General features: G+C 53.5%; 2 protein-coding genes across 3 annotated transcripts in view; both read left to right on the forward strand.

The window, feature by feature from the left end:
* The window catches only part of UHRF1 (ubiquitin like with PHD and ring finger domains 1), a 35,413-nt gene extending 28,775 nt beyond the window's left edge, over positions 1-6,638 (forward strand). For both annotated transcript variants that reach the window (XM_018050890.1, XM_018050891.1), the window contains exons 14-17: positions 272-410; positions 498-643; positions 2,434-2,532; positions 5,070-6,638. In XM_018050890.1, the coding sequence (XP_017906379.1) occupies positions 272-410; positions 498-643; positions 2,434-2,532; positions 5,070-5,216 (531 nt within the window). In that variant the 3' untranslated portion in view covers positions 5,217-6,638. The remainder of the gene's footprint in view (positions 1-271; positions 411-497; positions 644-2,433; positions 2,533-5,069) is intronic.
* The window catches only part of KDM4B (lysine demethylase 4B), a 118,671-nt gene continuing 108,285 nt past the window's right edge, over positions 13,757-24,142 (forward strand). Inside the window, exon 1 of the mRNA XM_018050893.1 lies at positions 13,757-13,864. The gene's annotated coding sequence lies outside the window, so the exon portion shown is untranslated. The remainder of the gene's footprint in view (positions 13,865-24,142) is intronic.

The following is a 24,142-nucleotide window of genomic DNA, read 5'->3' on the forward strand; positions in this document are numbered from 1 at the left end:
ATCCCCCATGCTGTGTGGGTTTACAGCCTAAACAACAACAGCAGCAACACAAGACTTGTCTTTTTTGCTGCCTCTAATGTGGGGATCTCACTCTGTCTCCTCCCCTGCCACCCCCACCCCGAGGCGCAGGCTGTGTGTCTCTGTGTTTGCCACCATGAGTCTCTGTGCTCAGTCACTGCTCCAGAGTTGGGTCGGTGGAGACCTCTGGGTTGAGGCTGAGTGAGCACGGAATCTGTTTCTGGGTGACCGGCCTGTCTTCTCCCACTCGCAGTACCCAGAGGGCTACCTGGAGGCCCTGGCCAGAAAGGAGAAGGAGAACAGCAAGCAGGCAGCCCTGGACAAGGAGGAGGAGGACGGGGAGGAGGGCTTCACATCCCCCAGGAAGGGCAAGCGGAAGAGCAAGTCGGCCGGTGGGTGTTTCTGCAGCCACCCTCGTGCCCAGGGGCGGGGGGCCCCCTCCACTCTCCATCCTCACCCCGCCCCTGGCTCTGCCCCAGGAGGTGATGGGTCTTCGCAAGGGACACCTAAGAAGACCAAGGTGGAGCCCTACAGCCTCACCACCCAGCAGAGCAGCCTCATCAAGGAGGACAAGAGCAACATGAAGCTGTGGACCGAGATCCTGAAGTCGCTTAAGGATGGGCCGGTGAGCTCTCCTGCCTGGCCGGGGCCTCTCCTCTTGGTTGTCGTAAGATGGTGATGCCGTGAAATTGACCATCTTCATTCTCTAAGCTGCGCAGCTCGGTGGCATTGAGCACATTCAACTATTGCCGCCACCATCTCCAGAGCTTTCTCATCTCCCTAGAGCGAAACTGTCCCTGTGAAACGCTGACTCCCCATCCTCTCCCCCAGGCCCTGGCCCCACCATCTACTTCTTGTCTGTGGATCTGACTCCTCCAGGGACCTCCTGTGAGTGGGATCAGACAGTGTGTGTCCTTTTGGGTCTGGCTCCTCTCTCTGAGCATCACGTTCTCAAGGTCCATCCATGTTGGAACCCTCCTTCCTTTCGAAGGCTGAGTAATATTCCACCACATGAATGGGATTTGCTTACCCGTCGTCTCTCATTAGACACTTGGGCTGCTTCTGGCTTTGGCTGTTGTGAAGGGGCTGCTGTGAACATGGGTAGGCAGGTGACTCTAGGACTCTGCCTTCAGTTCTGTTGGGTATAAACCTAGAAGTGGGATTGCTGGATCCTAGGGTCATTCTGTTTTCAAATTTCCCAGAAACCGCCAAACCAGGTCTATTTTTTTCTTTTTTTGGTCCTCCTGCCTTGGTGGGTAGAGTGACATTGATGGGTCACTGCAGGCAAGTGTCTTGGCCTTGGTGTCCTCTGTCCTTGCCTGGTGGGGACCACTTCTCCTTGGCTCACAGTCAGGATCAAACCCAAACCCTCCTGAGCCCTGGGCCAGCTGCCTGTTACTGCTGACATCCTCTGCCTCTGGTCTCTTCCTCCCTGTCATCCTGTCTCACAGCCTTCTCTCTCATGGGTTTCTCTGCCCAGAGTACCTTCCCCCACAGCCTTCCTGGCTCAACCTCTTTCCTGTGTGAAATCACTGTGGCTGCCCTAACAAATGAGCCTTTGAGGGTAAAGCCCAGGCCTGGGCAAGTCTGGTTCCTCTGGAGGCTCCTGGGGAGTTTCGACTCCTGACTCTTCCAGCTTCTAGAGTCGCTGCATCCCTGGTTCGTGGCCCTTCCCTCCGTCCTCAAGCCAGCAGCTCAGCATCTTCTGTCTGTCTGCCTCTGACCCTCCCCTTTCTTCTTATAAGGAGCCTGTGATGACACTGGGACCCCTGGGAGTCCGGGGTCACCCCCATCTCAGGGGCCTTAACTTAATCCCTCTTGCCAAGTCCCCTCTGCTGTGTGTGGTAGGTGACAGGTCCGCAGGTCCCAGGATCCAGACGGGAGGTCTCAGGAGGCCTGAGGTTCAGGAGGCTTAGTCCTTCAGGTCTCTCTGTTGGCAGGCCAGCTTCTCCGTGGAGGGCTCTCGGTGGCCCCTGCCCTGTCCTTCAGGGCAGCCTGCCTCGCTCCCTGCTGTCCCCCAGCACTGTCTTCACCTGCCTATCCTCAGTCTTCCCCACTGGGCCCCAGGCTCCAGGAAAGCAGGTGTTTCTCCATTTTGCCCCCTGCTGGACCTGGGTGTCTGAGCAGCGGGCAGGTGGCGCTGCGTGTCGCAGGACTGGGCTCTGCACCGAGACAGGCACTGATGAGCGTGGTCTTGACCTCGAGCCTGCATGTGCTCCCCCGGCTCCAGGGCCCCTGTCTTCTGGTCCTCAGACAGGGTCACAGCGACTCCTGTCCTCCCAGGGCTGGGGCAGGAAAATGAGATTCAGGACCTGGGGGCGGGGGCCGAGCGGGGCAACTGGAGCCCTGTCATGCTTCTTCGTTCTGGGGAACTGAGCCTTTGCCGCACTCACACACCTGCTCTCCCGCTTTCAGAAATTCCTGAGCAAAGTGGAGGAGACGTTCCAGTGCATTTGCTGCCAGGAGCTGGTGTTCCGCCCGATCACGACCGTGTGCCAGCACAACGTGTGCAAGGTGAGGGGGCGGCCGCGGGAGCCGCCGGGGGATCCCAAAGGGTGCTCTGACCCCTGCCGGCACCCTGTGATGGCTGGCTTCACGCGGACCTCCTGCCCTTTGCCCTTCTGGGGCCTCAGGGTCTGTTTCCCGGGCTGCCTGGCTTACAGTTGCTCTCCCCTCCCCCACCAGCCTTCATCACAGTTGCCCATTGCCCCGCCACCACCCCGCGCCTCCAGCCACACTGGCCCTCTGCTGGGCCCTCTACAGGCCGGTTTGTGCCTACCTTCCTTGGGGGTCACACGCTGGTCTTCTCCAGCATCTTCCTGCCTGGGGGTCCAGGGTGGGAGAGGAGGGGCTGCTGTCCTGCTCCTGCCGTCTAGTCATACTAAATGATTTAAGTGGGCCTCAGGCAGGGCTGGAGAGGCGTGAGGCCCTTATCACCTAGAGGAGCCGGGAGGAAGGCTTCCTGGAGGATGAGGTGGCACTAACCTGCCCCCTGAGAGGGGCCTCGGGGCAGCATCCCGGCACACGGGAGTAGCCAGGGCCTGTCAGGGAATGAGAGCTGGTGAGTGGGGCTGGAGCCTCCAGCCAGCGGTCAGTCCTAGGAGGGAAGTGGTCTCCAGTCTGATGCTTTTGAAAGAGAGATTGGGAGAGGCTGAGATGGGTCCCGGACCAGGGTCTCTCCCCGCTTTGGGGCTGGATCGTTCTCTATTGTGGGGGTGTCCTGGGAGCTGAGCAGCATCCCTGGCCCCACCTCGTTAGTCCCGGGAGTCCCCCGAGCTGGGAAGCACTGGGCTGCATGCACAGCATCCTTGCCATGCCTTCTGGCCAGAGTCAATCTGTAAGAATTTACAGGCAGTGTAGGCAGGCAGCTCAGAAGGGACCGTCCCTGCCACCTGCTCACTCTAGGTCACTGAGCTGTGTCCAGGGCATTGGGTCAGTTGTCAGACCAGGAGAGGGACCCTGAGAATGTGGAGCGCTCAGGCAGTGCTCATGTGGCCTGATGGAGGCTGGGAAGGATACCCTCCAGTGCCCCAGGCCACGTGGGGCCCAAGTTCAGAGGCTTGGTGGAGTGGCATAGAGAGCACATCTTTGGGATCAGCTGCCTGTGTTTGAGCTCCAACTCTCTCCTTTCTGGCTGTGTGACTCTAAAAAGCCCCATAACCAGATCTTTCCTATCTTCTCAAACTGAAACCCTGTCCCCGTTAAACACTGACTCCCAGCCCCTGACCCCACCCTCTACTGATACTTACTGTCTCTGTGGATCTGACTCCTCCAGGGAACTCCTGTGAGTGGCATCAGACAGGGTGTGTCCTCTTGGGTCTGGCTTCTCTCCCATAGCATCAGGTTAAGGGCTTGCCCATGTGGTCCCGTGGGTGAGTCACCTTCCGTATGAAGGCTAAGTCGCCCTGCAGCATGCAGATGGCCCACGCTGTGTTGATCCATCACCTGTGAGTGAGCTCTAGGTGTTTCCACCTCTTGGCCACCGTGCAGCTCGAAGTGGTCCAGCACCTGATTTTGAACCCGAGTCAGTGCATTGAGCACAAAGTACTATCTCTTGTGTCTGCGATCAGCTATAGACTTTATACTGGAAAAGAATGCAGGGATTTTTAAATATAGGAAGCAAAAGCCACTGCCCTCCTCCAGTGGCAGCAGGTTTTCACCTGCTTGGCATTGCCCCTCACGCAGCTGCCTTGTGCCATCCTTCAGGTGTGCATAGCTGTGCAGGTGTCTGTGCCCCTGTGGGCATCATCTCCGGGCTGTTCCCCTCATGGGGAGGTCAGCTCTCCAGGGCTCCTCAGGCTTGCAGCTCAGTCTCCACCTGACTCTTCTCCACACACTGCCTCCTGCATTGTTTGGTTGACAGCTGGGTTCGAACCCAGAAGTCTGGCTCAGAATCCAAACTCCATCCTTCCCCCCTTTTCCTTCTGTCTTCTCACTGACACATCTTTACTGAGCCTGTGCTCCATGCTGGGTCCTGTGCTTGGCATGGGGAACATCAGGGAGACACAACCCCTGATCGTGGGGAGCATCTGCTCTGTTAACACACAAGCACATCAGTCCATCAGACAGTTTCAGAAGGAGGAAGGTGCTGTTTTGAAAGCAGACAGGGTGTGGTGAGGCGGGGCCATCCTGATGTTCCAGGGCGCCTTGAGGAAGGGTCCTCTGAGCAGGGGACTCCAGCACCAGTGACGAGAGAGCCAGGGCAGACCTGTCAGGTGGTGTGATCTCCAGGTGCAGGAGCCTGGCAGCCAGGATGACCTGGGAGTCTCTGTTTTTTTGGCCACAGTGATTGATCAGCTTGTAGGATCTTAGCTCCCTGACCAGAGATCGAACATGGGCCCTTGGGAGTGAGAGCACAGAGTCCTGACCATTGGACCACTGGAAAGTTCAACCTTGGTGTCTTTGATGAGCCTGGGGCAGCCGGGCCGGTCATGGGCTGCCAGCAGTGGAAAATGAGACTGAGGGTCAGGAGGGTCCTCTGGGTGCCTGGTGGTGCCCCAGGGGACCATGGGTGGCCAGGATCACCTCTCACCCGCCCCACTCTCCCACAGGACTGCCTGGACAGGTCCTTCAAGGCCCAGGTGTTCAGCTGCCCGGCCTGTCGCTATGACCTGGGCCGGAGCTACACCATGACCGTGAACCAGCCGCTGCAGGCCGTCCTCACCCAGCTCTTCCCCGGCTATGGCAGCGGGCGGTGATCTTCAAGCACTTCTCGCCAAGTATTTAAAAAAAACAACAAAAAAAAACATGTTATCAGAGGGGTCCGTGGCCCCCATTTCGTTTTTAGTGGGCTTAACTTAAACATGTAGTTTTTTCCTCCACTCCCTAAAACTGCCTCGTCTTCCCATGGTTTTTTTTTTTTAATCTATGAATTTTTTCAGGAATTTGTATTATGGCTCAAAGGAAGGAACAAAGTTGGACTTCTCAGTGTTTTTATTTTGGTTTTTAACAAAAAGCCTGCAATTTTATCAGCAAAAAAAACAAAAAAAAAAACACCTAAAACAAAGTTTTTCAAAAAATGGTTTTTCTTCTGAGGATGGGATTAGAAACGAGTTGGTGTGAAGGCTGCTTAAGTTCCCAGGGTTGAGGTCTCAGCCATCCCCGCCACCGACTCGCAAGAAGGCACCGGGCTGCCTAGAACAATCTTTTCAAGGTTGGTAGGTCGGGCCCCCAGAGGTGAAGTTCCATCGCCTAAGACCCAGCAAGGCTGTGGTCCTGGGTGTCACCACACCCAGGTGTTGGCCCCGCATCACCAGCAGGAAACTGTTCCAAGGAAAAGCGGAGAAGTCCCGCTGGGGCCAGTTGAAACCCTCACCTCCAAGCCATCCCCCATCGGGCTGCCTCCGCATCCCCACCGCACACAGAGGCCACGGGCCACCCGAGCAGAAACCTGGGGCCACACCGAAGCTACCTCCACCGGACCCTCCCCTCCATGGGGGCCGACGCTCGGCCCAGCGCCGTCCCAACCTGACGCCACGGAAGCCACGCCCGGGGCCATGTTCAAGTGCCTTTGGTCCCTCCTTCCTTTTCAACCCAGGGCTCTTTCTCAGCACTGAATTACTGACACTGCCAACCGGATTCTTAAACTGGGGTCCTCCAGTGCCTCCCTGGGGACCCCAGGTGAGCAAGTGGGGACAATCAGGGTTTTGTGGATCCTCGAAATAGAATTTTCAACTCACCAATTGGGAATTACAAGAGGGAAACCTTTTAAAATGAATAAACACCTTTTCCAAATGAAATTATTATTTTTTTTTGTAGTTACTGTATATGTACCAAGGAAGCTAATAACTTTAGGGTTTGGTTGTGTTTGTTTTTTTTTTTTTCTTTTTTGGTCAGGGGGGAGTTTTGTATTTGGGGAATGATTCGTTAATGTTTCTAACTTTACCAAAGTTTGCAGCTTATACCTCAACAGAACAGGGATATTTTTAAGTCACATAACTGCAGACAAACTGGAGCAATACTGTTTTAAAAGTTTCTCTTTTTTTCTTCATTATTAGGTGGTTTAATGTATTAGAAATAAACACCGAAATCCTGTGTAGGCTTTTTTTTTTTTTTTTACAAAGTTCAATATTCTCTGTCCAGGTTTTAGATTCTCAGAATAAATGCCTTTTACAGATGCATTTGGTGGTGTCTTTTGTCTGCAAATTGCCCTATAGCCTACCAGGCACTTCTGTAACTTGTAACATGTTTTCTCTATCCAGAAAAACCCAGGATGCTAGACAAGTAGCATCATTTCCACTTTGCAGATGCAAAAACAGGCCCAGAAGATCCAAGTGATGGGCAGTGATCCAGAGGGGCCAAACTGGGCCTTCCAGCTTGGAACCGAGGTCATTTAGTGTCACTAAGGGGGGTGGCACTGTCCCCATTGACACTTGAAGAAACAGAGGCTGTCATGGGACCCCCATGAGAAGACTGGCTCTGCCTTAACTGGGCGTCAGCAGCCTGGACCATCAGCTAGGGAACTGCTTTACCCTGGGGGGCCCTCTGCAGGCCCGGGGGATTGGGTGCACGTGGGGCGTGGAGACAGATGACCTGAAACGCTGTTTCCAGTGGGAGTCAAGGGTCCAAGGATGAGGCACATTTTTCAGGTTTTCTCCTGTTTTTGGCTGTGCCTTCATGGCTTGGCTTGCAAGATCTTAGTTCCCCCGCCAGGGATTGAATCCTTGCCCCCTGCAATAGAAGGATGGAATCTTAACTACTGGACCAGAGAATTCCCCAACAATGAGGCAAGTTTAACAGTTCCAGGGAAGTTAACAGTGGTGAGTTCTGCAGATGCCAACCTACCACTGACACCTTGTGCTGATGGTTCTATAAATGCCGTGGGTGGATGTAAGAAATAAAGCTCTGCCTCTTCAGGACCTTCAAGTGTGTCCTTGAAAACATCATGCTAAGTAAAAGTAGTGCTAGTGGTGCTCAGCAATGTCCAACTCTTTGTGACCCTATGGATTATAGTCCCTCAGGCTCTTCTGTCCACGGACTTCTCCAGGCAAGAATACTGGAATCAGTTGCCATGTCCTCCAGGGGATCTAATTACAAAAGATCATGTAGTTTCTCATTCATATGAAATGCGAAACACAGGGATCTATAGAGACAGAAGGCAGATTCGTGTAGTGATGACAAGATATGGTGAGGGATGGAGGAGGTGGGGAGCTAAAGGGTGCAGGGTTCTTTTGCAGGTGATAAAAATGTCCTAAATTTGGTGATGATTGCAATACCTGTAAATGCATTAGAATCCTTTGAATTGTGTGGTATGTGAGTTATATCTCAAGTCAAAGTGTGAACATGAAATAAAAATAAGAAAGAGGCCCTCCTATGAGGAGCCAAGAAATAATGTCCCCAAGTGGGCTTATGTGTCTGCAGGGGTATTTTTTGTTTCTCAAAAGTTAAGAAAGCTGTCACTGTTAGAAGTGAGCAAACCCCATGGACTTCCCTGGTTGATCAGTGGCTAAGACTTCGTGCTTCCAGTGCAAGGGAGCTAGATCCCATGTGCTGCAACAAAGACCCAATGTAGCCAATTAAATATTTAAAAATTTTTTATTTAAAAATGTCTAAAAAAATGAACAAACCCAAGAAAAGTGTATATGAACTGCTATGCAGAAAATAATTCCAATATTAGGTGTATTGGGTTCCTGGTTGACTTTTGGTAGTTTTAATTTTATAGCAGTTTTATTGAGATATATTGCCCATGCCATAACACCCACTTAAAGTATACAGTGGGTTTTAGTATATTTGCACAGTTGTGTAATCATCTCTATCTAGTTCCAGAATTTCATTTTCCCTCAAAGATACCCAGTCCCTATTAGCAGTCATTTCCCACCCCTCCCCCAGCCCCTGGCAACCATCAACGTACTTTCTGTCTGCCAGTTTGCCTGTTCTTGATATTTCATGTAATTAAATTCATAAGACACTGTTTTGTGTCTGGCATCTCACTGAGCATCGTGTTCTCAAGGCCTATCCACACTGTAGCAAGTGTCAGGGCTTCACTCTTCATGGGTGAGTAATACTCCAGTTTGAGATTGGATCACCTTTTAAAGTTTATGTGGTTGCTTTTTTCTTTTTTTAATGTAAATCTTCCTTTTCTCCCTCCACTCCATGCTATAAAATTAATAACCCTTGAAAAAGGCTGAGCACCAAAGAATTGATGGCTTTGAGCTGTGGTGTTGAAGACTCTTGAGTCCCTTGGAGTGCACGGAGATCAAACCAGTCAATCCTAAAGGAAATAACCCTGATGACTATTAATTGGAAAGAATATTAATTGGAAGAACTGATGTTGAAGCTGAAGCTCCAGTACTTGGGCCACCTGATGTGAAGAGCTGACTCATTGGAAAAGACCCTGATGCTGGGAAAGATTGAAGGCAGGAGGAGAAGGGGCCGATGGAGGATGAGATGGTTGTATGGCATCACTGATTCAATGGACATGAGTTTGAGCAAGCTCCTGGAGATGGTGAAGGAATTGGAAACCTGTTGTGCTGCAGTCCATGGAGCCACAAAGAGTCGGACATGACTAAGTGACTGAACAACAATAATCCTTTAGAACATTTGTAAATTGAAGATGAAGAAAAAGCCAAAGTATATGATCCTGACCCCAGAGGGTTAATATTTTTAGACTTCATTTGTACACGTGTGTTGGTATGGCAACATTCAACCTCAGAACACCTGAGGCATAGACAGACGGGTTAAATGACTTACCCAAAGACATGGCAAAGCCAGGGTACATGCTTGTTCATAGATGTTTCTCATGTCTGTTTTATATACAAATTTAAAGAGTAACATTAGGACAGTAGTGTATATACTTTCTTGTGCCTGTTGATGGGGCAGCCACTTTATCCAGCACCTAAACAACCACATGAGCCATTGGCATCAGTTCAGTTGCTCAGTCGTGTCCGACTCTGCGACCCCGTGAATCACAGCACACCAGGCCTCCCTGTCCATCACCAACTCCTGGAGTTCACTCAAACTCATGTGCATTGAGTCGGTGATGCCATCCAGCCATCTCATCCTCTGTTGTCCCTTTCTCCTCCTGCCCCCAATCCCTCCCAGCATCAGAGTCTTATCCAATGAGTCAACTCTTCGCATGAGGTGGCCAAAGTACTGGAGTTTCAGCCTCAGCATCAGTCCTTCCAATGAACACCCAGGGCTGATCTCCTTTAGGATGGACTGGTTGGATCTCCTTGCAGTCCCAAGGGACTCTCAAGAGTCTTCTCCAACACCACAGCTCAAAAGCATCAATTCTTCAGCGCTCAGCTTTCTTCACAGTCCAACTCTCACATCCATACATGACCACTGGAGAAACCATAGCCTTGACTAGATGGACCTTTGTTGGCAAAGTAATATCTCTGCTTTTGAATATGCTGTCTAGGTTGGTCATAACTTTCTTTCCAAGGAGTAAGTGTCTTTTAATTTCATGGCTGCAGTCACCATCTACAGTGATTTTGGACCCCCCCAAAATAAAGTCTGACACTGTTTCCACTGTTTCTCCATCTATTTCCCATGAACTGATGGGACCAGATGCCATGATCTTAATTTTCTGAATGTTGAGCCTTAAGCCAACTTTTTCACTCTCCTCTTTCACTTTCATCAAGAGGCTTTTTAGTTCCTCTTCACTTTCTGCCATAAGGGTGGTGTCATCTGCGTATCTGAGGTTATTAATATTTTTCCCGGCAATCTTGATTCCAGCTTGTGCTTCTTCCAGCCCAGCATTTCTCATGATGTACTCTCCATATAAGTGAAATAAGCAGGGTGACAATATACAGGCTTGCTGCTGCTACTGCTACTGTGGCTAAGTTGCTTCAGTCGTGTCCAACTCTGTGCGACCCCATAGACAGCAACCCACCAGGCTCCCCCATCCCTGGGATTCTCCAGGCAAGAACACTGGAGTGGGTTGCCATTTCCTTCTCCAATGCATGAAAGTGAAAAGTGAAAGTGAAGCCGCTCAGTCGTGTCCGACTCTTGGCAACCCTATGGACTGCAGCCTACCAAGCTCCTCTGTCCATGGGATTTTCCAGGCAAGAGTACTGGAGTGGGATGCCATTGCCTTCTTCCCACATACAGGTCAGTGCATAGCAAATCAGCACAAGTCACATACAGCCTTGATGTACTCCTTTTCCTATCTGGAACCAGTCTGTTGTTCCACGTCCAGTTCTAACTGTTGCTTCCTGACCTGCATATAGGTTTCTCAAGAGGCAGGTCAGATGGTCTGGTATTCCCATCTCTTGAAGAATTTTCCACAGTTGATTGTCATCCACAGAGTCAAAGGGTTTGGCATAGTCAATAAAGCAGAAATAGATGTTTTTCTGGAACTCTCTTGCTTTTTCCATGATCCAGCAGATGTTGGCAATTTGACCTCTGGTTCCTCTGCCTTTTCTAAAACCAGCTTGAACATCAGGAAGTTCATGGTTCATGTATTGCTGAAGCCTGGCTTGGAGAATTTTGAGCATTACTTTACTGGCGTGTGAGATGAGTGCAATTATGCGGTAGTTTGAGCATTCTTTGGCATTTCCTTTCTTTGGGATTGGAATGAAAAGTGACCTTTTCCAGTCCTGTGGCCACTGCTGAGTTTTCCAAATTTGCTGGCATATTGAGTACAGCACTTTCACAGCATCATCTTTCAGGATTTGAAATAGCTCAACTATTTCAGATAGTGGAGGAATTCCATCACCTCCACTAGCTTTGCTCGTAGTGATACTTTCTAAGGCCCACTTGACTTCACATTCCAGAATGTTTTACTTAGTCATAAAAAAGAACCAAATCATGCTATTTGCAGCAACATGGATGGACATAGAGATTCTCATACTAAGTAAGCCAGACAAAGACAAACAACATATCACTTATATGTGAAATCTAAAATATGATACAAATTAAGTTATTTACAAAACAGAAATAGACTCAGATTTAGAAAACAAACTTATGGTTACCAAAGGGGAAAGGTGGTGGAGGAAGGGATAAATATATATAAAAACTGAATCCCTTTGCTGTACAGCAGAAACTAACACCGTATTTTAAGTCAACTACACTAGAATGGTTTTTTAAAAAAGGAACTTGAGGAAAAATTTAAGTCCCCCTAAGCAAAATTGGAAAGCTGACAACCTATTTAGGTACGCTGATTTAAAAAAAATGAGAGTCTGTGAAATTCAAGCACCTGGAATTCACTGTCATATGGGGTAAAAAACTCCGTAGAAAAAAAAAAAAGGACTTCAGGTGGGAGGGGGAGAATCCCTTTAGGATTGTATTTTTGAGCCCCTATTAAGGCTACCAGGTTATATTTCTGTCTTTCCCACAGGTTAGGGAGTTCCTTGGGAGCAGTTACTATTTCCTGTTTTTTAAGTTCAATTTTAACTGCACAAGGGTATATCTGAATATAGCCCCCAGGAGGCTACAAAACACCCTAGAGCAGATTAACCTCCTCAGCAGCTACTCTTTTTAAACCAACCTGGATCCCTCCTCTCCAGAAGATTTACTTTTCTAGGTTTGGGGATGGCCTTGTTCTGCGTGGGGCCACAAGCAGGTGGCCCTTAGAAACCACACAGCCATGAGTTGCCCTGCTCTCCTTTCCATAAGACACTGAGTTGTGCATCATCCTACTGCTGTCCACACGGGTGCAGGGGGGAGTCATTCCTTGAGGCGTACTTGTAAATCTACCCCTTTTTAATGGCTACATAGTTAAAAGTATTCCAAAATTAGTTAATTATCTAATCTACAGGTGGATGTTTAGAGCACAACACTGGAAACAAACGAGTACATAACTGCAGCAGCTGCTGCTGCTGCTGCTAAGTTGCTTCAGGGGTGGCCGACTCTGTGCGACCCCATAAACAGCAGCCCATCAAGCTCCCCCGTCCCTGGGATTCTCAAGGCAAGAACACTGGAGTGGGTTGCCATTTCCTTCTCCAGTGCATGAAAGTGAAGAGTGAAAGTGAAGTTGCTAAGTCGTGTCCGACTCTTAACGACCCCATGGACTGCAGCCTACCAGGCTCCTCCGTCCATGGGATTTTCCAGGCAAGAGTACTGGAGTGGGGTGCCATTGCCTTCTCCGATAAGTGCCGCAGTATCCTTGAACTAGGCACGCTCCAAACTCCGCAGCCTTTTCAGAGTCCAGGACCTCCGGAAATAGAGCGTAGATGCCCTAGCCACTTTATTAGGAAACGTCGAGTTATCCGATTGACACTCTACCAGATAAAAAGGGGCGTGGCCAGCTACTGCCTGGCATGCAATTAATAACCATCATGATGATGATCGTGCAAACCTTAATTACATGCTCACTTTGCCAAGTCACATCAAACGATTTACCTGCCTCCTCTCACCTGACTTAAACTTTCCAGGAGAGGGGCACCCGGTGAGGGATTCTATCGCTCTTGTATCTATTTCACAGGAGAAACGAGGCTCAACGAGGTTACTTCGACCACCGTGAGGCTTGTGGGCCCAGCTGAACTTTGAACTTAAGTCAGGAGGCACCAAAGTCCTCGCCTCTCTTACGTTTTAGGGATCTCGCAGAAGGTTACCTAGCTTTATCCGAAAGCCTTTGCAAAGTTTTGTGGATTGTGACAGAAATGAACTTGGAATTTTTGGGTGTTGGGGGAGAAGGGAGAAATGGAGGCAGAGGCGCTTGCTGTTTGAGTTTTACTTCTCCAGCTCTCAGTGCAAGTTATCTTTGCTATCTCCTGATTGTGAGAATTGGAAAACGTTGAGCCCAGTTTCCGGCTCTGGGTCTCGAACCCCCTCTTCGAAGCCTTCAGGCACGATGCTGATGCTGTGCTGAGTCTCACGTACTCAGCTGCAGCCTGATAACCGGGGCGGGATTCGGGCCGTGATTGGCACCCGTCCCTGCCAGTCCGCGCCTGAGGCTGATCCTGTAAGCCAATATTCTCTTGCCCCCTTGCGGTCGTTGGGCGGTCCGAGGCGCCCTTGTCAATCCGAGCCCTAGCGCCGTCGGGTTGGTTGCAGCCTCTTAGCTGGCGTGCGCAGCCTGCAATGAGAACCGAGCCGGTCACCGGGCACGTGGGTAGGCGCCGGCGTGTCCCCAGCGGCCGGCCAATGGCGAGGCGAGGCCGGTGGCTGCGCCCGCCCAATCGAGGGGAGCGGGGGGCGGGCCGTGCAGTGTTGATGGGCCCGGTGGAGGGGAGGGGCGGAGCTGTCAGCGACAGCCAATAGGCGCGCGGGCGTGGGCTCGGGGGCCAATGGTAGCCGGGGCGGAGCTGGCGCGCGGCCTTATAAGCCCCGCCCGGGGCGCTCGCGGAGGGCTCGGCCGCCAGCGACCGAGCGGGGCCCGGCCCGAGTGGGGCCTGGGGGTGCGACGCCGAGGGCGGGGGAGCGCGCGCCGCTGCTCCGGACCGAGCCGCGCGCGCCGCCTCAGGTGAGCCCGCGGGGAGGCGGCCGCCGCGTCCGAGCGCGGCCCCCACCGTCGCCGCCGCCCCCGCGCCGCGCCCGGGGCTGCGGGCGGGCGGGCGGGCGGGCGCCCGGGACTCGAGGCCCAGGCCTCGGGCGCGGCCTGCTCGGGCCGCGGTCGCCGCGCTTTGTCCGGGCCCGCGAGGCGGTTGGGGGCGTTAACCGCCCGGCCCTGGGCGCCCGCCCGGCCTCGGGCGGGGGCGGTGCGGCTGGACAATGGCGGGGCCAGGGGCGGGAGGCGGGGGCGCCCTCCCGGGGTCGGGGGCGTGCGGGGGCTGGGCCGGGGCGTCCCTGCCGGCCCCGCACAAAAGATGACAGCGTGGGTGGCCCGGCCCGGCTGGCCCTGCTTGGCGAGGCCCTCCTCTTCCATTATTCACAAGAATCCTAATAATTAAAAAAAATAAAGAGACAGAGATCCCAGGCCCTGGGATCAACCCGCCTGCATTTCCGGCCCTTTGGGAACCGGTGGGGTAAACGGGGCGCTTCCCAGTGGTGTCCCCCGAAATGTCCATCATTGCATCTCACCATACTGCCCGAGTCAATCCGCGGTGCCATCGCGGCTTCCAAACTCGCACCCCATTTCCCTGAGCCTCCCCTAAAATAAGCATGCAGTCTGGATTTCTCATTTAAAAAAATGTATCCACTTGCTATGCACAGAACAGTTTCCAGACGCGTTCCCCTAGGGCCTACCCATCTCTGCCCGATCGCCATCTCAAAGCCCCCCTTCTCTGTAGAGGTAAATCCTGGAGTCGCTCCCACGGGGACCACCTGGGCTGCCCTTTGCCGCCGCTTGGGAGCTGGGGGACGGATTCCTGCCCAAAGGGACCTGCCCCAGATCTTCCAGGGCCTGGGTCTCCACCCAGTGGGCGCGATGACACCAGGCAGAATGGTGTGCAGGTCCACGGGGGCCAAAGTGGAAGGTTCTACCAAGGATTTTTTTTCCCCCGGGAGCGGGGGAGACGTGGACTGCGCCCTGGCGTGTCCCCTCTGTTTGGTCCTGGAGGATCTCTTGTTTTAATAATTCAGGTGCACCTGGGAACTGTTTCCCCAGTTATGAAACTAGTGAGAAGGTTCTGTTAAGTGGAGCCGAACGAGCCTGTTAAGACGTAGTGTGTGTCCTTTTCCATGTGTTTCTGTCCGCGGCATCGATTCAGAAGCTCCTTCGGGTCCCACTGGGAGCCAGCACTGTCTTAGGGTCGGAGGTTACTCTCCCTAGCCCTCCGCAGTCATTCCTCCAAATGTCCCCAGGCTGGAGGAAAGCCCTAAGAGGGGCTCATTACAAGAGTCCTCTGGGCTTTGCTGGCTGCCTTGCAAGAGCTGATGGCTCCCCTAGTTCTGAAATAATAGCTTCCTTATGAGGCGTCGGGAGGGTTTGTCAACTCCTGGGTCAGCCTTTCCTCGCCACCCTTGCAGAAGCAGTGGGCAGCCTCTTTTCCTCCCGCAGTTTGCTCTTTGGAACCCCGAAAGGATGGAGTGTAAGAATCTGGAGTCAACTTGCGATGATCTGAGGGGAGGGGTTCTGAAACTCGCCGGCCCTCTTTCCGTGTTTCTGATTGGGCGCTTGGCAAACGTTGGCGCTCCCCTCTGGTGCAGTGGGCACCTCCACGGTCAGACTGCCCCGCCCCTGGGGGAGGTCAGTGAGGGGAGGTCACCCCTAGGGGAGCGGAGGTGCAGTTGGAGAAATGCTCCCAGGTTTCGCAGCGATTCAAGCAGATAACTGTGTCACGCGCTGCGTGTGTGCATGTGTGTGCGTGTGTGTGCGAGCAAGTGTGCGTGTAGCTACTGAGATGATAGGTATACAGGTCTTACTAACAATTGGTTTTCTCACCTTTTCTAATTCTTGCCTCTCTGGGGAGTGGGCCGCTAAGGAGGTGTTAAGAGCTTAAAGGTACGGGCTAATCGGTCATTCGGGACCCCGCCCTCCCTTTGTTGTACTTTTCTGTCTCCTGGTGGAGACTAGTCCCCAGTCCCTCTGGGGTGATGTTGGGGGCCCTCCATGCCCCTCTCTCCCAGGCTGGCCTCTCTGCTGTACTTGACCTCGAATTTCCCCACCTCCTATGCATTTTTTTGCCCCTGCCCTCCTGTGCCCAGCCTCTTCCTGGCCCATCAGAACCTCAGCTCCAGGGAACCCATCTGTTCCTTGGTTCCATCTGACACTCACCTGGCCTGGGCACGTTGTGTTTTGAGCTCTGGGGCAGGTTGCTTGGGTCCCTAACTTCAGAGGGTGCTGGGTCTGGCGGGAGAATATGCCGAGGTGTGGGCATACTGCCCAGTGCCAGCCCCCCACCCCCTCACTGGCTCAGGGAGTGGGCATGACAGGCTGAGGGGGTGAGGGCTGATATATGGTCCAACGCCCATTTCTGGGTGACTCTCTTCTGGGGATCTGGAAGTGTGTGGGGGGTGGCAGGTTCAGAGTTGTGAGACCTTGCACAGGTCACTTGCTCAAGAGCAAAGCTGAGGGGGTGGTCACCCAACCTTCCCAAACCTCCTGGTCAGGGCTGGTGGGTGGGGTGGATAACAAACTGTGGGCAGACTGCAGGGCTGTGAGGCCCCCACCCTTGCATCTCCCCCTGGGAGCCCCTGGCTGCGCTCCAGAGACCTGCTCGCAGGCTCAGTGTGACCTTACCATCAGAGCTCTGACCCATCAGAGGGCTTGACCCTGGACTCCTCTGACTTGTGTTGTCTCTGGTGTTCCTGGATTCCTGCCCTGATCTCCATTGCCTAGAGTCTGAAAGACCTACCCCTCCTCTGGGGCAGGCCCCTTCATGACTCTGGGCCTGGCTTTCCTCATCTGTAAGATGGGTATAATAAGAGCCCATGCCAGGGATCAAAGGGGATGAGAGTCAGGGAAGGGCTTCGCAGGGCGCCAGGGTGCTCTGTGCTCCGAATCCAGCTCTGGTTTCTCACTGCCCTAGGCCCCTCCCTGCCCTGCCATGCCCGCGCTCAGGACTCGGTTCTCTTGTGGGAGGTTTGCTGTCCTGGGCACTGGGGTATTGAGCAGCATCCCTGGCCCCCATCCTGGTGATACCAGTACTCCCTCCCAGTTGTGACAACCACAGACGTCCCCAGACGTGGGCAAGTGCCCTCTAGGGGGCGCTGTTGCCCCCCCCCAAGTGACCCCCTCTCACTCTTTAACCTCATAACAGCTTGATATATATAAAATATTTAACCTTGACCCTGATCAACCTCAAGTTCTGAGTCCCTTTGTCTGTTTCTTCCCTGCCCCCTTCCAAAAAAGAGGCACTCCTATTTGCAAAGTGTGTCCCTCCCACACTCTGCCAGCTCGCCCCCTGGAGGAGAGGAGCTCGCCTGCAGATGCACCCAGCAGGGGGCCGGCCAGGTGTGAAGTGGGGGTCTCCCGACCCCCACAGGGCCCCCACCCAGGCTTCCACCCACTCCTGGGGTCTGGAAGTGTGTGGGAGGGGCCAGGTTTAGAGCTGCGTGGCCCCTGCCTGTCTGTTGGCTCTGGCCGTTTTCTTCAGGTCGGCTCTGAGGTGAGTCAGTGCTATCGTCTCTCTTCCTGAGGGTGGTGCCTGCGGCTCTGGGACTGTTACTGTGCCAGCTGCAGGTGCTCTCTGCACAGTGCACTGGACGGCCACACTTACTCACAAAGCTCTGTGCCGCTCAAGGCCCGAGGGAATCCGTGAATCGACCGTGTGGTTGGAGGGATTGGTTTTGAGTTTACTCCCGGCTTTGATGTGTTCAGGGAGTTTCTCGTGGGCTGGACAAGGCGTCCCAACTAGTCTGTCAATTCCTACTCCGGCTCCCTCGAAGGGCTTTTAGAAACTTGAAAAACCATCTTTTTTTGCTCAGGACCCTCCAGGGGCTTCTTGTTGTCCTTGGAAAAAATTGCAGACCCTGTGAGGGGCCCTCCACTTCCCACCCAGCCCCCATGCCTGCTCCTTTCAGTTGAAACCACCTTAACTACCTTCTCTTCCTGCCTCAGGGCCTTTACACTTGCTGTTCCCTCTGCCAGGATGCTGTCCCCTCAGGTCTCTACCCAGCTGGCTCCTGGTCATTCAGGACTCAGAGAGGCCATCCCTGACCCCGCTGCCCAAGTTCACCCTTTTGTCCACCTTTCTGTCCGTCCTGCCATTCCTTCTTTGTATTCAGCACTACCAGAGATACACATCGTCTGTTCACATATTTACTGTCTGTCTCATCCAGTAGAGCCTAAGCTTTTCCTGTAAAGGGCTAGAGAGTAATGATTTTCAGCCTTGCAGGCTGGACAGTCTCCATTCTGACTGCTCCTGTCTGCCCTTGTAATACAAAGTACAGAAACCAGTGATTGCGGCTTTGTCCCAATAAAACTTTATTTGTGGTCACAGAAATGTGAATTTCATGTACATTTCACATATGATGAACTATCTTTCTTCTGTTGATCCTGCCACCCACTCAACCATTAAAAGCCATACAGAAACAGGAGGTGGGTTGGATTTGACCTGTGGGCCATAGGTTGGGCGCACCCACAGTAGGATGCGAGGTCCCCACTGTGGGGACGACATCTGTCTTGGTTGCCGTGTGTACCCCCAGCATCTTGGACAGTTCCTGCCCACAGTGGGTGTTCAGTAAACATTAATTTGTTGGATGAATAAGTTTCCATCTTTCCTATAACAAAGTATAGTTGTACTTTATATGTTAAAAATGGGTCTTGGGTTGTTTTGAGAAAATTTAAAGAGCAGGGAATATAAGAAAATGTTCTGGCCCCATCCACCAAAACAATCTCAAAATTCAGAAGAGTAGATGTAGGGACTTCCCTGGTGGTCCAGTGGTTAGGGCTCCAAGCTTCTGCTGCAGGGGCTGCAGGTATGATCCCTGGTCAGGGAACTAAGATCCCGCATGCTGCAAGGCACAACCAAAAAAAAAAAAAAAAAAAAAAAAAACTGGATGTAAACAAAGGCAAAAATTAATATTTCATGGTTGGCCTTGTCGACCTCTCCAGAGTGTCACCTTTCTTTTGCAGCCCCGCAGCAGAAGATTGGGAAGGAGTGTACTCAGCCTAAGCTGTCTGTTTTGATCCGGCAGAGGCTGAGGGTTTAAAAGAAGGATGCTCTTTCCCAATCATTTTGTTTTGTAAGCATCAGACCCACCCTCCTTTGGCCTTCTGTGATGGCTCAGTGGTGGAATCTGACTGCAGTGCAGGAGATGTTGGAGATGTGGCTTTGATCCCTGGGTTGGGAAAATCCCCTGGAGGAGATCATGGCAACCCACTGCAGTATTTTTGCCTGGAGAATCCCAGGGACAGAGAAGCCTGCTGGACTACAGTCCACAAAGTTGCAAAGAGTCAGACGCAACTGAACCGACAGCACACCACAGACATGACCCAACCTCTTTACCAACATCATGCCCCTTCAGAAAGGACAGCGTGGGCCTAGGTTGCAGCCACCCAGCTGCCCGCCTGCCTGGGGACGCTTGTGGATGTGAGAATTGAGCTTTGTGGGGTGAGTAGAAGAGGGATGGCTGTGGAGAAGAATTGAGTCAGTTAGTGCCCATGGCCTTGCTCCCCCACCATGACTTTTGGGAGCCGAGACGGGCTGACGGGTGATTTCCAAGCTGGGCAGATCATTAGCGGCTTAGATCTGGGTCTGTCCCAGGAGTGTTCTGACTTGTCAAGGAAGCATACTGTTAATTTACGGTCATGGCTTCTCCAGCTGATTGAAGTAAACAACCTGGAGAGTGTTGCTCAGAACTTCTTTGCTTCCCAAAGTTGCTTTTTAAATTTTTTTGCTGGTCTGTGTCTCTCTCTGCCCCTCCGCCATCTCCTTCTTCCTTCCCGCCTCTTTTCTTTTCCTGTGGCTCCCTTGGCCCCAAGGGCATTGATGAAAAGTTTGCCATGCTGTCTTTGCCTCGAGGGCGGCCTGTGGTTCTCGCAGTGGTCAAGCAAGATCTCTCTGAGCCTTGTGTGTGTTTGTTTAGTGGACAAAGAATAAGAATCAGAAAGTGAGGCTCTGAATGGGTCTCTGGTTGTAGCACGGAGCCAGAGGTAATGTGTTTGGCCCCAGCTGCCAGGACTGGTGATTGGCACTCCAGGTCTCAGGCAAGCCTGGAGGGTGATCTGTGAAGAGGCGATCCGGGGGTAGGCAGGCAGGGTTTGTCCCCAGACCCACTTCCTTTCTGTGTTTGCCATTGGGCCCAAGCGAGGGCTGCTCCTGGGCAGGTAGGGGTGGAGGTGGGCCCATTTTCATGGTTTTGTGGCTGCTGGCCCTGGTCTCAGGGGAGAGAATGTTGAGAGAAGTGATTTGCAGAGGATGAGCTGTCAGGGGACCTGGAATGGTGCTTTGTGCAGAAGGAAAGCAGGGATCCGGGGGGCCGCCTTTGAGCAGGAGCCAGCCCGAAGCAGCCGGTGGGCTCTTGAGTGGGCTGGAGAGGGGCTGTATGCACGGCCAGAGCTCAGGACTCTGGCCTGTCTGGGCAACCTGTCTGGCGAGGCGGCAGCCTGGGAGCTGCCCCCAGGGTGTCTGGAGGACCCTGGCTGGGCAGCTGGACCGGGACCTGCTCCTTGCATCTTCAGACCCCTGCTCTTCACCCATCTGTCCTTTACAACCCCCTCCAGCAGAAAAGTCGGCCTCCGCCAGCCGGCTCCCTACCCTGCATGGATCTGATTATCTCGGTCACGAGTCAGGAGTGAGCCTTGCTGGTCTCCAGCTTGCGTGTGAGCAAAGACCCTGGAGCTGAAACTCCTGATTCACTGCTCTGCTCCAGCTCCTTTTCCCAAAGAAGAGGAGGGAGCGGTGAGGAAAGAGAGCTCGGACACCCTCCTGGGAAGGAAGGCGTCTTGTCTCTTGGCCTCCTGGCTGCTTCACCCGTGGCCTGAGCCCAAGCTGAGCTGGAGACCGAGGGGCAGCATCGTTCTGGAGAAACGGGCTTCTCTGCACGTCTAGACCCCCAGACCGGGCCCCATGGAAGGAAGGGTGGTCAGACGTCCTGTAGACAAGCTTTGGGGGGGGCGGGTGCAGGTGGGTCTAGGTTGACTGGGGTGAGGAGCAGGGCCCTAGTGGCCTCTGCAAATAACCAGCCATGCTGTTCTTCAACCTTGAGGTGAAGACACAAAATCAGACCCCGCAGCAGCCCTTTCACATGGTCTTAGCCTGGTGGTCAGCAGCTTGGTTTCTCGATCCGACAGACCTGACTCTACAGCAGACCCGCAGCCATCGGGCGTGCGCTGAGCCTGGGTCCATCTGCGTATTTGCTGTCACCCAGCCGGTGGTCCAGCCGCGTGCTCATGGCCAGGTGAACTGCATCTCTCTCCTGCCCATGCGGGTCAGGGCCCGCAGTGGGAGCCTGGAGCCGGGCTCTCGGGAGCATCGGGGACAGCAGGGACTGGGGATGCAGAGTGGCTGAGACAGACGCAAACGGAGCACAGGGCCGGGGGGGCATATGCTGCTAGGGTGGTGGCCAGCAGGCGGCAGCAGAGTTGCCACCTGGGCTGAGCCATGTAGTTATGGGCGAAGTGGCACCAGGCGGAGGACTTGGAGCGGGCACTTGGGGCTCTGCCTGGGAGACCCGCTGGAGGAGGCCAGGGAAGGAGGGAGCCCTCCAGCCCCTTAGGCGTCTCTGGGGACTCCCCATGCCAGGCTCCAAAGGTTAGGGGCAGAGGGCAGCAGCTCTGGCCTCAGGGAGCATAGTCTAGTCAGTGAGGCCAGACCAGAGTTGTTTGAGTCATGCGGGACCACAGAGGGAGCCACGGATGGCTGCCTGGTGACTGGCTCCGGTGTGCTGACCAGACCTCGAGTTATCTAGGACAGCCGCTCCACAAATGCGCCTGCCCTGCCTTTTTAAAAATATGTTTTTAATTGTGATATTCATCCATGAAATTCATCCTTTTAAAGGGGACAATTTAGTAGCTTTTAGAACATTTACAAAATTGTTAACTGTCACCTTTATCCAATTCCAGAACGTTTCCCTCCCCCGAAAAGAAAATCCCATACTTGCTAGACAGTCACTCCCCGTGTTCCTCTCCTCCTTGGCGACCAGGAGCCCACTCTCTGTGTCTGTGGACCTGCCTGTTCTGGATGTTTCCCATCAGTGGACTCACCCTGTGAGTCCCGTGTCTGCTTCTTTCACTGAGCATCATGTTCTCAGGGTCTGTTAACGTGGGAGCGAGTCTCAGGGCTTCTGTCCTCTCCGTGGCGCGTTGATGCTCCCATGTGTGGGTGGACACGTTGCGTGTTCACTGCCTGCTGTGGGGAGCTGGTAGTTTCTACTTTTTCCTGCCCCTTCTTCTCTGAACCATCTCAGAGTTCCAGAATTTCAGGGCTGGGCATTCAGAATGCTCACCCAGTGCTGTGCCCTCCCACACCCCACCCTGATCCTCTGCACAATCCTTTCCAGGATTCTGCGCCCCGCTCCCCCCACATCTCGTGCCTGTATGGCCAGTGGGTTTGAACACAAGCTGCTTCCTGGGCCACTTCCCTTTCCTGGTCTGCTCACCCCGGCCATGAAGGGTTTGTGGGTTGGGTCTTTTAAGGCAGTCCCCTGGGTTGTAAATATCCCCACCACCCCCACAGGGCCCTGTGAGGTCCACTAGCCTCTGAGCAGAGTCCTGCCCAGGCTCCCTTGCCTCCAGGGAAAGCGCCGTCATTAGGCTGGGCGATTCGGAAATGCAGCTGGCTTCTCCAGGGACCGCAGGGGCCGGACGGGGTGTGGCTTCATAGCCTCACACAGTGCATCCAGCCAGCTAGCGTGGGTCCTCCCAGCAGTCACAGAGATGTGACATGCGTATCAGACACTTGCTGTCCACCCCCCAGCCCCCAGCAGAGGATATAGGAGACCTGGGGGGTCCTGAGTGGCAGGGAGGCAGCTGCCTGTGGCACGGGAGGACCTCGTGGGAGACACGCGTGGACGCTGACGGGATGTCACTGCAGGAACAGCAGACTGTATGGTGCCCCCCGCCAGGCACCGAAACAGAATTGAACGTGAGAACTGAAACAGCAGAACTGTTGAACCCTCAGAAGAGGAACAGGTGAAAGTGTAAACCCTCAGAAGAGGAACAGGTGAAAGTGTAAACAGTGGCTTTTCTGAGGCATCGCTGCCCAGTAAAGATGCAGAGCAAGCCCCGTGTGTCCTTTAAAGTTTTCTTGAAGGTGAAAGGAAGCAGGAGAAATTAATTTGAATAATGTATTTTATCTAACCCAGTATACCCCAGAATGTTGCCATTCCAACGTGTGATCATTATAAGAATTGTTAACGAGCTGTTTTCCTCTCCTTTTCTTGTGGTGCTGTCTTCAACATCCTGTGTACATTTCACATCTCGCGTTGGCCCTGGGTGAGCTGAGCGCTGGGGTGGTGGGGATGCTATATCTGGGGGTGCCCATCCCCCACCCCATTCCCACCTGCCTTCTCAGTCCATCAGAAGTTCTGGATCTGTTAGCTTCTAGCTGGGGAGACCAGAGAGACCCAGGAGAAAGCAGCTTGGGGTGAGTGCAGTGGCCTGGCCCGTAGGATGTCGGCTGGAGGGCCAGTCCCCATGGGCGGGGTGGCCTGGCCTGGGCCTTGATCCTTCCCATGGACCCTTGTAAGCAGCCTCTCCTCTTTAACCTTGTCCTGCCTAGGTCAGAGCTCAAGGCAGTGCGTGTGTGGCATGGGTGCTGGCTGTCCTGGGGCTTTCAACTTGGGGCTCAGGGTGGTTCTGTGAAGAGAACTGCAGGAACTTGGGGTGCTGCTTTGGCTGTGGGAAAGCTGAGACCTGTGTACAAGCAGAGTTTGACAGTCACATCCCGGAGCTCCAGTCTTAAGTGGCCTGAGGTATCAAGGTAGGACTACCAGTGGGATCGGCCACTGGAGGCTGATACCCGCGTGCCTGGCTTGCCTGGGCTTGGATCCCACCTCTGCTGGGTGTGTGCCCTTATCGCCAAAGTGGGGGTGACAGTGGAGAGCTCTGCTTCAAGGGTGGATGAGATTTAACTGAGTTAACCCATGGAAATCCTTCAGGGAAGTAGTTCCTGCCCTGGGGCAGTCCTGCCCCCAGAGGACCCTGGGTGATGTCTGGGAGCATCTGGGGTTGTCACGACTAGTAGCGGCTTCTGGCATCAAGTGGGTAAAGGCCAGGAAGACTGCTCAGCGCTCCCTAGGGCCCAGGGTGACCCCCACGGACAGTGACCGGCTCTGATGCCACTGTCTCTCCGGCCCAGGGAGAGCCTTCAGAGATGACAGCGACGATTTTCCTCTGGGCCTCTGCCTTTCCCTGACTGTGACTCAAGGTGTTGCAAAAGGAGTTTCTAAAATCACTTTCCATCCTGGAATAGTC

Source organism: Capra hircus, chromosome 7, assembly GCF_001704415.2.
Source record: "Capra hircus breed San Clemente chromosome 7, ASM170441v1, whole genome shotgun sequence".
Taxonomy (NCBI): Eukaryota; Metazoa; Chordata; class Mammalia; order Artiodactyla; family Bovidae; genus Capra; species Capra hircus.